The sequence below is a fragment of the Labrus bergylta genome, chromosome 11 (assembly GCF_963930695.1).
Source record: "Labrus bergylta chromosome 11, fLabBer1.1, whole genome shotgun sequence".
NCBI classification, from domain to species: Eukaryota; Metazoa; Chordata; class Actinopteri; order Labriformes; family Labridae; genus Labrus; species Labrus bergylta.
This window is the reverse complement of record NC_089205.1, coordinates 30613330-30625829: the sequence shown is the minus strand read 5'-3', so window position 1 is coordinate 30625829 and position 12500 is coordinate 30613330. Positions and strand designations below refer to the sequence as shown.

Below are 12500 nucleotides of genomic sequence, written 5' to 3'. Positions count from 1 at the left end.
TACGGCGGGGATCCTCCTCTCGTCTGAGAACAGTCGCTCTGTCTCCGCCCCCATCACCGCCCCCCGACCGCCGGCTCCCCTGGCGAGCCGTCATCACGTCGTCCTCTACCCCTCTGGTCGCCCCCCCGCCGCGGCCCGAGCGCTCCATCAGCCCCGAGAGCAACGACAGCATCTCCGAAGAACTCAACCACTTCAAACCCATCGTCTGCTCGCCGTGCACGCCGCCCAAACGGCTGCCGGACGGCCGCGTGATGGAGCCCGCCATCGTCAAGTCCACGCCCAGGAACCTGATCCGCGGCCTGCAGAAGGCCACCAGCTACGAGGCCAGTCCCGCCGTGCTGCAGAAGTGGAGGCAGATCGAGCTGGATCGCCAGAGTCTCAAGGTGACCTCCAAGGCCACGCTGACGACCCCGGTCAACGAGATCCACAACAAGACGGGCGGGGGAGACGACGACCGAGGGGGCGGCGCCGCAAAGACGCGCCGGTCCCCTTCAGGACGGGACGGAGACGCTGGTGACGACGGTCAACAAGAGGAGGCTTCTGTTTGAACCTCCGGCTGCAGACTCCGACGTCCTGCAGAGACAGTCTGTGAAGATCCGGGTCCCCGCCATCCGCTACAACAGCGAGGCCGCGTTCAGAGGCGGTACAGACTTTGAGACGACGGGTGGCGCCCCTGAGTCCGGCTGTGCGGGAGCGTTCTTCAGCCGCAGACAGTCGTTCTCTCCGTACTCTAAAAACTCCGGCTTCACGTCGTGTAAGTTAACGCCAAAGGACTCGCAGAGTCCCCGAAGGGAGTCGGACGGCAGCCTCCACAACCAGTCTACCTCGAGGAGGGGCAAGAAGAGGGAGCAGAAGACCAAACACCTGGACTCGGACCGGGACTCGGACACCAAGAGGAACCGGTCTGCGGGTCAGATCCAGCAGGACCGGGCGCTCGCCCTGAAGCTGCAGAGGCAGTTTGACCTGGAGAACCAGACCGGAGGCCGCAGGAGGAGCCCCGACACCTACTTCCTGCGCTCCTGGATGTCCAATCAGAACCGCAGGAGGCGTGGCCTGAGGAGATCCCGACGAATCAACAAAAAGCACTAGATCAGGACATGGCGTGCTGACTCGCGGTAGTTCATATATGCAAAGAGACAAGTGGAGATGGTTTGAATGTTTTTTTACACGACGTCGTCTCACCAGCAGATCACCTGACACGACGACGTCCCACCTTCTATTCACAGATGAAATCATTTAAAGCCAACACACACATACACAAACGATTGTTGCTGCAGCTGTGAGGGCTGAATAAACCAATCATCAACGCTTTTATTACTAACAGGGCAAACAGCCAATCACAGTTCATGACCCCCCCCCTCTGGACACGCCCCTGCTCTGCTAACATGGTTTAAACTCTGCAGCTGCACCAAAACAAAGTCCAATATGTTCCTCTGTCCACTCAGAGGCCCGGGGGCCACAGTTTGGGCCACGCTATGGTCTGTGTCTGCTCAGACGTGTGAGCCCTCATTGTTCATTGCTGAACTCTCCTCTGTGACCGCCGAGGCTCATGGGTAATAATAATATTTTTATTAAAAACATGTAAAAACAGGCGGGGCAGAGCTCCATCCATTATCTGTCACACTTTTCCCGTTCGGGGTCACGGGGTCGGGAGCTCATCCCAGCTGTCATTGGGGGCGGGGCGGGGGCGGGGCTACATCCTGGACTATTCAGCAGCCACGTGGTGCTAAAAGGTCTGACATGTTAGCTGAGAGCTCTAAAAGAGATAAAACACAGCGCCGCCGTGCTCAGGTGCTAACACAGGAGTGATGATGTCATCTGAGGTCTGCACCAACCAGAGTCCATCTTTACAGAAAGGTTGTTCCAGTCGTGGAGACGTGACGAGGTCTCCACGTGTTTCAAAGTTCAAATAGATTCCTGAGATGATAAAAAGGAGACACTCAGAGTCTGTGGCAGGTTTGAACCAGCAGGTGGCAGTGTTTGTTCAGAGCTGCTCCACAGACTGGATTCATTCATGTTGAACAGTGTGGCTCAGAGGGCGTGTTCCCATCAGAGGGCGTGTTCCCGTCAGAGGGCGTGTTCCCGTCAGAGGGCGTGTTCCCGTCAGAGGGCGTGTTCCCGTCAGAGGGCGTGTTCCCGTCAGAGGGCGTGTTCCCGTCACTCAACACGGTCTGTAACATTCGGAGGATGGTCGGCGTGCTGAGTGCCAAATTATGCAAATGAGTGTGATGTGAAATGTTTTGTACGAGACGCCAAGAAAACCTGAGACGACTGTACGCCTCCTGTCTGCTTTGTGACTGACACACACACACACACACACACACACACACACACACACACACACACACAGACACACACACACACACACACACACACACACACACACACACACACACACACAGACACAGACACAGACACAGACACAGACACACACACACACACACACACACACACAGACACAGACACAGACACACACACAGACACACACACATACACACCCATTCTAAAAAGCCTGTTTTTACAGCAGAGATGAACATGTTTACAGCCTGGTTCAAAAAACCTAATAGGTGTGATTAGCTCATGTCTGGATGGACACACACTGTACGGGGGGTGAATGTTTTGATGACTCATCAGTTTTGATTTGATGAAGGATAAGAGTTATTCACAATAAGGCGTGTAGCTGACCTGATTGACAGGTGGGCGCGGTGTAACGGTTTGTCAGGAGGTTTAAAACCCGCCTCAGCTCCAGCTCTCAGCCTGTCGTTAGGTTGACTGAAAGTTAGACTGAGACAGCATTTCCAGCATGGAGACCGCCATCGATGGGACTCCAGCGCCCCCTGCAGGGACAGACGGGGGACGCCATCGATGGGACTCCAGCGCCCCCTGCAGGGACAGACGGGGGACGCCATCGATGGGACTCCAGCGCCCCCTGCAGGGACAGACGGGGGACGCCGTCGATGGGACTCCAGCGCCCCCTGCAGGGACAGACGGGGGACGCCGTCGATGGGACTCCAGCGCCCCCTGCAGGGACAGACGGGGGACGCCATCGATGGGACTCCAGCGCCCCCTGCAGGAACAGACGGGGGACGTGACTCAGGCTTTGTTCATCTTTTTGATGATTTGATGCTGGAGTGTAAATCAGGAGAGAATGTTGCAGAATGAATTTGAAGGTTCAGATAGCGAGGTGAACTAAACACTAAATATAACTTTATTCATAATGAACCTTTCATACAAACATGAAGCCAATAAATAAATAAATAAATAGAACGAAAACAGTTTGAGGAAATCAAAAATATGAACTTTAGATTGAATAAAAGGTCAAAGTTCTGTTTAATATAAAGAACACGGTTTTGACCTCTGACCCCTTAACTCCATGAACTTTAGATTGAATAAAAGGTCAAAGTTCTGTTTAATATAAAGAACACGGTTTTGACCTCTGACCCCTTAACTCCAGCGGGGAGAGCGCGCACGCTGCTGCGTCCATTCCTCGGGCACGCGTACGTATGCCGGCGTCGCCATACGTGGCTGGTCGTTCAGATGCTTCCGGCAGCCAATCAGAAGCGTCCAAGTCACAGCGCCGTGTTTGTACGGAAGAGAAGATGGCTGCTGCTCGGAACGGGAAGAGCGGACTGCTGGAGAAAGTGAGACTTTAAGTTTGATATGTTTCACTCACGTGGGCACATTTAACCGCTTTTACTCCATTTCTGAGGACAGACTGCGGCTGCGCGGACTCCAGCTCTTTGTGAGCCAGAAAACAGCGGCTGTGGTTCTCTGCCGTTAGCATGCTAGGCTAACTGTAGCAGGCTTCTCATCACCTTATTAGAATTAAAACAATGAAGAGGAGGTGAAGAGGAGGTGATGAGGAGGTGATAAGCAGGTGAAGAGGAGGTGATAAGCAGGTGAAGAGGAGGTGAAGAGGAGGTGAAGAGGAGGTGATAAGCAGGTGAAGAGGAGGTGAAGAGGAGGTGATGAGGAGGTGATAAGCAGGTGAAGAGGAGGTGATAAGCAGGTGAAGAGGAGGTGATGAGGATGTGAAGAGGAGGTGAAGAGGAGGTGAAGAGGCGGTGATGAGGAGGTGATGAGGAGGTGAAGAGGAGGTGATAAGCAGGTGAAGAGGAGGTGATAAGCAGGTGAAGAGGAGGTGATGAGGATGTGAAGAGGAGGTGAAGAGGAGGTGAAGAGGCGGTGATGAGGAGGTGATGAGGAGGTGAAGAGGAGGTGACAAGCAGGTGAAGAGGAGGTGATAAGCAGGTGAAGAGGAGGTGATGAGGAGGTGAAGAGGAGGTGACAAGCAGGTGATGAGGAGGTGAAGAGGAGGTGACAAGCAGGTGATGAGGAGGTGAAGAGGAGGTGATAAGCAGGTGAAGAGGAGGTGAAGAGGCGGTGATGAGGAGGTGATGAGGAGGTGAAGAGGAGGTGATAAGCAGGTGAAGAGGAGGTGATAAGCAGGTGAAGAGGAGGTGAAGAGGAGGTGACAAGCAGGTGAAGAGGAGGTGATAAGCAGGTGAAGAGGAGGTGATGAGGAGGTGAAGAGGAGGTGACAAGCAGGTGATGAGGAGGTGAAGAGGAGGTGACAAGCAGGTGATGAGGAGGTGAAGAGGAGGTGATAAGCAGGTGAAGAGGAGGTGATGAGGAGGTGAAGAGGAGGTGAAGAGGAGGTGAAGAGGCGGTGATGAGGAGGTGATGAGGAGGTGAAGAGGAGGTGATAAGCAGGTGAAGAGGAGGTGATGAGGAGGTGAAGAGGAGGTGATAAGCAGGTGAAGAGGTGATAAGCAGGTGAAGAGGAGGTGAAGAGGAGGTGAAGAGGAGGTGACAAGCAGGTGAAGAGGAGGTGATAAGCAGGTGAAGAGGAGGTGATGAGGAGGTGATGAGGAGGTGAAGAGGAGGTGATAAGCAGGTGATAAGCAGGTGAAGAGGAGGTGAAGAGGAGGTGATGAGGAGGTGAAGAGGAGGTGACAAGCAGGTGAAGAGGAGGTGATAAGCAGGTGAAGAGGAGGTGATGAGGAGGTGAAGAGGAGGTGATAAGCAGGTGAAGAGGAGGTGATAAGCAGGTGAAGAGGAGGTGATGAGGAGGTGATGAGGAGGTGAAGAGGAGGTGATAAGCAGGTGAAGAGGAGGTGATAAGCAGGTGAAGAGGAGGTGATGAGGAGGTGAAGAGGAGGTGACAAGCAGGTGAAGAGGAGGTGATGAGGTGACAAGCAGGTGAAGAGGAGGTGATGAGGAGGTGAAGAGGAGGTGACAAGCAGGTGAAGAGGAGGTGATAAGCAGGTGAAGAGGAGGTGATAAGCAGGTGAAGAGGAGGTGATAAGCAGGTGAAGAGGAGGTGAAGAGGAGGTGACAAGCAGGTGAAGAGGAGGTGATGAGGAGGTGACAAGCAGGTGAAGAGGAGGTGATAAGCAGGTGAAGAGGAGGTGATGAGGAGGTGAAGAGGAGGTGATAAGCAGGTGAAGAGGAGGTGACAAGCAGGTGAAGAGGAGGTGAAGAGGAGGTGATAAGCAGGTGAAGAGGAGGTGAAGAGGCGGTGATGAGGAGGTGAAGAGGCGGTGATAAGCAGGTGAAGAGGAGGTGATGAGGAGGTGAAGAGGCGGTGATGAGCAGGTGAAGAGGAGGTGACAAGCAGGTGAAGAGGAGGTGATAAGCAGGTGAAGAGGAGGTGATGAGGAGGTGAAGAGGAGGTGATAAGCAGGTGAAGAGGAGGTGATAAGCAGGTGAAGAGGAGGTGACAAGCAGGTGAAGAGGAGGTGATGAGGAGGTGAAGAGGAGGTGATAAGCAGGTGAAGAGGAGGTGATAAGGAGGTGAAGAGGAGGTGATAAGCAGGTGAAGAGGAGGTTATAAGGAGGTGATAAGCAGGTGAAGAGGAGGTGATAAGGAGGTGAAGAGGAGGTGATAAGCAGGTGAAGAGGAGGTGACAAGCAGGTGAAGAGGAGGTGATGAGGAGGTGAAGAGGAGGTGAAGCCTGTGTCTGCTGAGCTCCTGAATCACTTTGATATACTTTGGATCAGTTTCCGGTGTCACTGTTCAAACAGCTGTTCAGTCAGTCTGTTCAAACAGCTGTTCAGTCAGTCTGTTCAAACAGCTGTTCAGTCAGTCTGTTCAAACAGCTGTTCAGTCAGTCTGTTCAAACAGCTGTTCAGTCAGTCTGTTCAAACAGCTGTTCAGTCAGTCTGTTCAAACAGCTGTTCAGTCAGTCTGAACAAACAGCTGTTCAGTCAGTCTGAACAAACAGCTGTTCAGTCAGTCTGTTCAAACAGCTGTTCAGTCAGTCTGTTCAGTCAGTCTGTTCAAACAGCTGTTCAGTCAGTCTGTTCAAACAGCTGTTCAGTCAGTCTGTTCAAACAGCTGTTCAGTCAGTCTGTTCAGTCAGTCTGAACAAACAGCTGTTCAGTCAGTCTGTTCAAACAGCTGTTCAGTCAGTCTGAACAAACAGCTGTTCAGTCAGTCTGAACAAACAGCTGTTCAGTCAGTCTGTTCAAACAGCTGTTCAGTCAGTCTGTTCAAACAGCTGTTCAGTCAGTCTGTTCAAACAGCTGTTCAGTCAGTCTGTTCAGTCAGTCTGTTCAGTCAGTCTGAACAAACAGCTGTTCAGTCAGTCTGTTCAAACAGCTGTTCAGTCAGTCTGTTCAAACAGCTGTTCAGTCAGTCTGAACAAACAGCTGTTCAGTCAGTCTGTTCAAACAGCTGTTCAGTCAGTCTGTTCAAACAGCTGTTCAGTCAGTCTGAACAAACAGCTGTTCAGTCAGTCTGTTCAGTCAGTCTGAACAAACAGCTGTTCAGTCAGTCTGTTCAAACAGCTGTTCAGTCAGTCTGTTCAAACAGCTGTTCAGTCAGTCTGTTCAGTCAGTCTGAACAAACAGCTGTTCAGTCAGTCTGTTCAAACAGCTGTTCAGTCAGTCTGAACAAACAGCTGTTCAGTCAGTCTGTTCAGTCAGTCTGAACAAACAGCTGTTCAGTCAGTCTGTTCAGTCAGTCTGAACAAACAGCTGTTCAGTCAGTCTGTTCAAACAGCTGTTCAGTCAGTCTGTTCAGTCAGTCTGTTCAAACAGCTGTTCAGTCAGTCTGTTCAAACAGCTGTTCAGTCAGTCTGTTCAAACAGCTGTTCAGTCAGTCTGTTCAGTCAGTCTGTTCAAACAGCTGTTCAGTCAGTCTGTTCAAACAGCTGTTCAGTCAGTCTGTTCAAACAGCTGTTCAGTCAGTCTGTTCAAACAGCTGTTCAGTCAGTCTGTTCAGTCAGTCTGTTCAAACAGCTGTTCAGTCAGTCTGTTCAGTCAGTCTGAACAAACAGCTGTTCAGTCAGTCTGTTCAAACAGCTGTTCAGTCAGTCTGAACAAACAGCTGTTCAGTCAGTCTGAACAAACAGCTGTTCAGTCAGTCTGAACAAACAGCTGTTCAGTCAGTCTGTTCAAACAGCTGTTCAGTCAGTCTGTTCAAACAGCTGTTCAGTCAGTCTGTTCAGTCAGTCTGTTCAGTCAGTCTGAACAAACAGCTGTTCAGTCAGTCTGTTCAAACAGCTGTTCAGTCAGTCTGTTCAAACAGCTGTTCAGTCAGTCTGAACAAACAGCTGTTCAGTCAGTCTGTTCAGTCAGTCTGAACAAACAGCTGTTCAGTCAGTCTGTTCAAACAGCTGTTCAGTCAGTCTGTTCAAACAGCTGTTCAGTCAGTCTGTTCAAACAGCTGTTCAGTCAGTCTGAACAAACAGCTGTTCAGTCAGTCTGTTCAGTCAGTCTGAACAAACAGCTGTTCAGTCAGTCTGTTCAAACAGCTGTTCAGTCAGTCTGAACAAACAGCTGTTCAGTCAGTCTGTTCAGTCAGTCTGAACAAACAGCTGTTCAGTCAGTCTGTTCAGTCAGTCTGAACAAACAGCTGTTCAGTCAGTCTGTTCAAACAGCTGTTCAGTCAGTCTGTTCAGTCAGTCTGTTCAAACAGCTGTTCAGTCAGTCTGTTCAAACAGCTGTTCAGTCAGTCTGAACAAACAGCTGTTCAGTCAGTCTGTTCAAACAGCTGTTCAGTCAGTCTGAACAAACAGCTGTTCAGTCAGTCTGAACAAACAGCTGTTCAGTCAGTCTGTTCAGAAAACATTAGATTGAATGAACTGCTTCATTAAAGACCTGTGTGTGTGTGTGTGTGTGTGTGTGTGTGTGTGTGTGTGTGTGTGTGTGTGTGTGTGTGTGTGTGTGTGTGTGTGTGTGTGTGTGTGTGTGTGTGTGTGTGTGTGTGTGTGTGTGTGTGTGTGTGTGTGTGTGTGTGTGTGTGTGTGTGTGTGTGTGCAGGTGTGCAGTAAAGCTGATCACTCAGCTGCTTCCTGCTCAGCAGACTCTTTGATCTGAACAACCTTTCATACCGTCCTGATGTCTGTTTGTACTCTGTGACGTCATGAAGCTTAGTCCTCATTTACATTAGTGAAGGGGGTCAGAGGTCAGGGGTCAGAGGTCAGAGGTCAGGGGTCAGGGGGAGCAGCTGGTTGGTGTCCTGAGTTCCACTTCAGTGTTTTTATAATCGACTTGACGTGTTCAAACATTTATGTATCTTTAAACATGTTGGCAAAGAAGACATGTGTAACTCGGTCCACCTTCAGGGTGGCTGTGGCTCAGTGGTAGAGTCGGTCGGGTGGTTCAATCCCCAGCTCCTGCAGCCACATGTCCGATGTGACCTCGGGCAACACACTTAACCCCGAGTTGCTCCAGCTGCTTCAGCGGCTTTGAGCAGTCAGAAGACGAGAAAATAAATAAAGAAGCTCAAGTTCAAGTGTCTTAAAGCTCCTACCTTCTCTGGTCCAATCAAATCCTGACAGAGAGGAGGTGATGAGGAGGTGATCAGACCTCCTGACAGAGAGGAGGTGATGAGGAGGTGATCAGACCTCCTGACAGAGAGGAGGTGATCAGACCTCCTGACAGAGAGGAGGTGATGAGGAGGTGATCAGACCTCCTGACAGAGAGGAGGTGATCAGACCTCCTGACAGAGAGGAGGTGATGAGGAGGTGATCAGACCTCCTGACAGAGAGGAGGTGATCAGACCTCCTGACAGAGAGGAGGTGATGAGGAGGTGATCAGACCTCCTCCTGACAGAGAGGAGGTGATGAGGAGGTGATCAGACCTCCTGACAGAGAGGAGGTGATCAGACCTCCTGACAGAGAGGAGGTGATGAGGAGGTGATCAGACCTCCTGACAGAGAGGAGGTGATCAGACCTCCTCCTGACAGAGAGGAGGTGATCAGACCTCCTGACAGAGAGGAGGTGATCAGACCTCCTGACAGAGAGGAGGTGATGAGGAGGTGATCAGACCTCCTGACAGAGAGGAGGTGATGAGGAGGTGATCAGACCTCCTGACAGAGAGGAGGTGATGAGGAGGTGATCAGACCTCCTGACAGAGAGGAGGTGATGAGGAGGTGATGAGGAGGTGATCAGACCTCCTGACAGAGAGGAGGTGATGAGGAGGTGATCAGACCTCCTGACAGAGAGGAGGTGATCAGACCTCCTGACAGAGAGGAGGTGATGAGGAGGTGATGAGGAAGTGATCAGACCTCCTGACAGAGAGGAGGTGATCAGACCTCCTGACAGAGAGGAGGTGATGAGGAGGTGATGAGGAGGTGATCAGACCTCCTGACAGAGAGGAGGTGGTGATCAGACCTCCTGACAGAGAGGAGGTGATCAGACCTCCTGACAGAGAGGAGGTGATGAGGAGGTGATCAGACCTCCTGACAGAGAGGAGGTGATGAGGAGGTGATGAGGAGGTGATCAGACCTCCTGACAGAGAGGAGGTGATCAGACCTCCTGACAGAGAGGAGGTGATGAGGAGGTGATGAGGAGGTGATCAGACCTCCTGACAGAGAGGAGGTGATCAGACCTCCTGACAGAGAGGAGGTGATGAGGAAGTGATCAGACCTCCTGACAGAGAGGAGGTGATCAGACCTCCTGACAGAGAGGAGGTGATGAGGAGGTGATCAGACCTCCTGACAGAGAGGAGGTGATGAGGAGGTGATCAGACCTCCTGACAGAGAGGAGGTGATCAGACCTCCTGACAGAGAGGAGGTGATGAGGAGGTGATCAGACCTCCTGACAGAGAGGAGGTGATCAGACCTCCTGACAGAGAGGAGGTGATGAGGAGGTGATCAGACCTCCTGACAGAGAGGAGGTGATGAGGAGGTGATCAGACCTCCTGACAGAGAGGAGGTGATGAGGAGGTGATGAGGAGGTGATCAGACCTCCTGACAGAGAGGAGGAGGTGATGAGGAGGTGATCAGACCTCCTGACAGAGAGGAGGTGATGAGGAGGTGATCAGACCTCCTGACAGAGAGGAGGTGATGAGGAGGTGATGAGGAGGTGATCAGACCTCCTGACAGAGAGGAGGTGATGAGGAGGTGATGAGGAGGTGATCAGACCTCCTGACAGAGAGAATCGATTGTTGATATTAAATCAGTTTTTTTGGTTTCAGTGGAGGATCGACGAGAAGCCGGTGAAAATTGATAAATGGGACGGAGCGGCGGTGAAGAACTCTCTGGATGACGCTGCTAAGAAGGTAAACGATCGTGATCTTTATTGTAATCAATCTTTAAACCTCCATCTGTGATCCACTCATCTGGTCTGTTGCGCCCCCTTCAGGTGCTGCTGGAGAAGTTTGAGTACGTGGAGAACTTCTGCCTGGTGGACGGCCGGCTGATGATCTGCACCGTGTCCTGTCTGTTCGCCATGCTGGCCCTGGTCTGGGACTACCTGCACCCGTTCCCCGAGTCCAGACCGGTGCTCGCCTGCTGCGTCATCTCATATCCTTTAAGAGACAGGAAGTCAAAGCCTTGATTTGTTCAGCCGTGTCACGTTAAATCTGGTTCTGTGGGTCTGGTTCAGTGAGGTCTGGTTCAGTGAGGGTCTGGTTCTATTTGGATCTGGTTCAGTGAGGGTCTGGTTCTATGTGGATCTGGTTCAGTGAGGTCTGGTTCTATGTGGATCTGGTTCTATGTGGATCTGGTTCAGTGAGGGTCTGGTTCTGTGAGGGTCTGGTTCAGTGAGGATCTGGTTCAGTGAGGTCTGGTTCAGTGAGGTCTGGTTCTATGTGGATCTGGTTCAGTGAGGATCTGGTTCAGTGAGGGTCTGGTTCTATGTGGATCTGGTTCAGTGAGGTCTGGTTCAGTGAGGGTCTGGTTCAGTGAGGTCTGGTTCAGTGAGGTCTGGTTCAGTGAGGATCTGGTTCTATGTGGATCTGGTTCAGTGAGGGTCTGGTTCAGTGAGGATCTGGTTCAGTGAGGTCTGGTTCAGTGAGGTCTGGTTCTATGTGGATCTGGTTCAGTGAGGATCTGGTTCAGTGAGGGTCTGGTTTTATGTGGATCTGGTTCAGTGAGGTCTGGTTCAGTGAGGTCTGGTTCAGTGAGGGTCTGGTTCTATGTGGATCTGGTTCAGTGAGGTCTGGTTCAGTGAGGTCTGGTTCTATGTGGATCTGGTTCAGTGAGGATCTGGTTCAGTGAGGGTCTGGTTCAGTGAGGTCTGGTTCTATGTGGGTCTGGTTCTATGTGGGTCTGGTTCAGTGAGGGTCTGGTTCAGTGAGGGTCTGGTTCAGTGAGGTCTGGTTCAGTGAGGTCTGGTTCTATGTGGATCTGGTTCAGTGAGGGTCTGGTTCAGTGAGGATCTGGTTCAATGAGGTCTGGTTCAGTGAGGGTCTGGTTCAGTGAGGTCTGGTTCTATGTGGGTCTGGTTCAGTGAGGGTCTGGTTCAGTGAGGGTCTGGTTCAGTGAGGTCTGGTTCAGTGAGGGTCTGGTTCTATGTGGATCTGGTTCAGTGAGGGTCTGGTTCAGTGAGGATCTGGTTCAGTGAGGTCTGGTTCAGTGAGGGTCTGGTTCTATGTGGATCTGGTTCAGTGAGGGTCTGGTTCTATGTGGATCTGGTTCAGTGAGGTCTGGTTCAGTGAGGATCTGGTTCAGTGAGGTCTGGTTCAGTGAGGGTCTGGTTCTATGTGGATCTGGTTCAGTGAGGGTCTGGTTCAGTGAGGGTCTGGTTCTGTGTGGATCTGGTTCAGTGTGGGTCTGGTTCAGTGAGGGTCTGGTTCAGTGAGGGTCTGGTTCTATGTGGATCTGGTTCAGTGAGGTCTGGTTCAGTGAGGTCTGGTTCAGTGAGGATCTGGTTCAGTGAGGATCTGGTTCAGTGAGGATCTGGTTCTGTGAGGTCTGGTTCAGTGAGGGTCTGGTTCTATGTGGATCTGGTTCAGTGAGGTCTGGTTCAGTGAGGATCTGGTTCAGTGAGGATCTGGTTCAGTGAGGGTCTGGTTCTATGTGGATCTGGTTCAGTGAGGTCTGGTTCAGTGAGGATCTGGTTCTATGTGGATCTGGTTCAGTGAGGATCTGGTTCAGTGAGGATCTGGTTCTGTGAGGTCTGGTTCAGTGAGGATCTGGTTCTGTGAGGTCTGGTTCAGTGAGGATCTGGTTCTGTGGGTCTGGTTCAGTGAGGTCTGGTTCAGTGAGGGTCTGGTGCTATGTGGGTCTGGTTCAGTGAGGGTCTGGTGCTATGTGGGTCTGGTTC

General features: G+C 51.6%; 2 protein-coding genes across 2 annotated transcripts in view; both read left to right on the top strand.

Annotated features, from left to right (window-relative positions):
• rnf169 (ring finger protein 169) overlaps positions 1–1591 on the top strand; it is a 6543-nt gene extending 4952 nt beyond the window's left edge. Inside the window, 3 exon segments of the mRNA XM_065959990.1 lie at positions 1–61; positions 63–521; positions 523–1591. The exon segment at positions 1–61 is cut by the window's left edge and continues 20 nt beyond it. Coding sequence (XP_065816062.1) covers positions 1–61; positions 63–521; positions 523–1089 — 1087 coding nt within the window. The 3' untranslated portion in view covers positions 1090–1591.
• A 1897-nt stretch (positions 1592–3488) lies between these two features.
• The window catches only part of spcs2 (signal peptidase complex subunit 2), a 13021-nt gene continuing 4009 nt past the window's right edge, over positions 3489–12500 (top strand). The window contains exons 1-3 of the mRNA XM_020626507.3: positions 3489–3641; positions 10429–10512; positions 10596–10756. Coding sequence (XP_020482163.2) covers positions 3504–3641; positions 10429–10512; positions 10596–10756 — 383 coding nt within the window. The 5' untranslated portion in view covers positions 3489–3503. The remainder of the gene's footprint in view (positions 3642–10428; positions 10513–10595; positions 10757–12500) is intronic.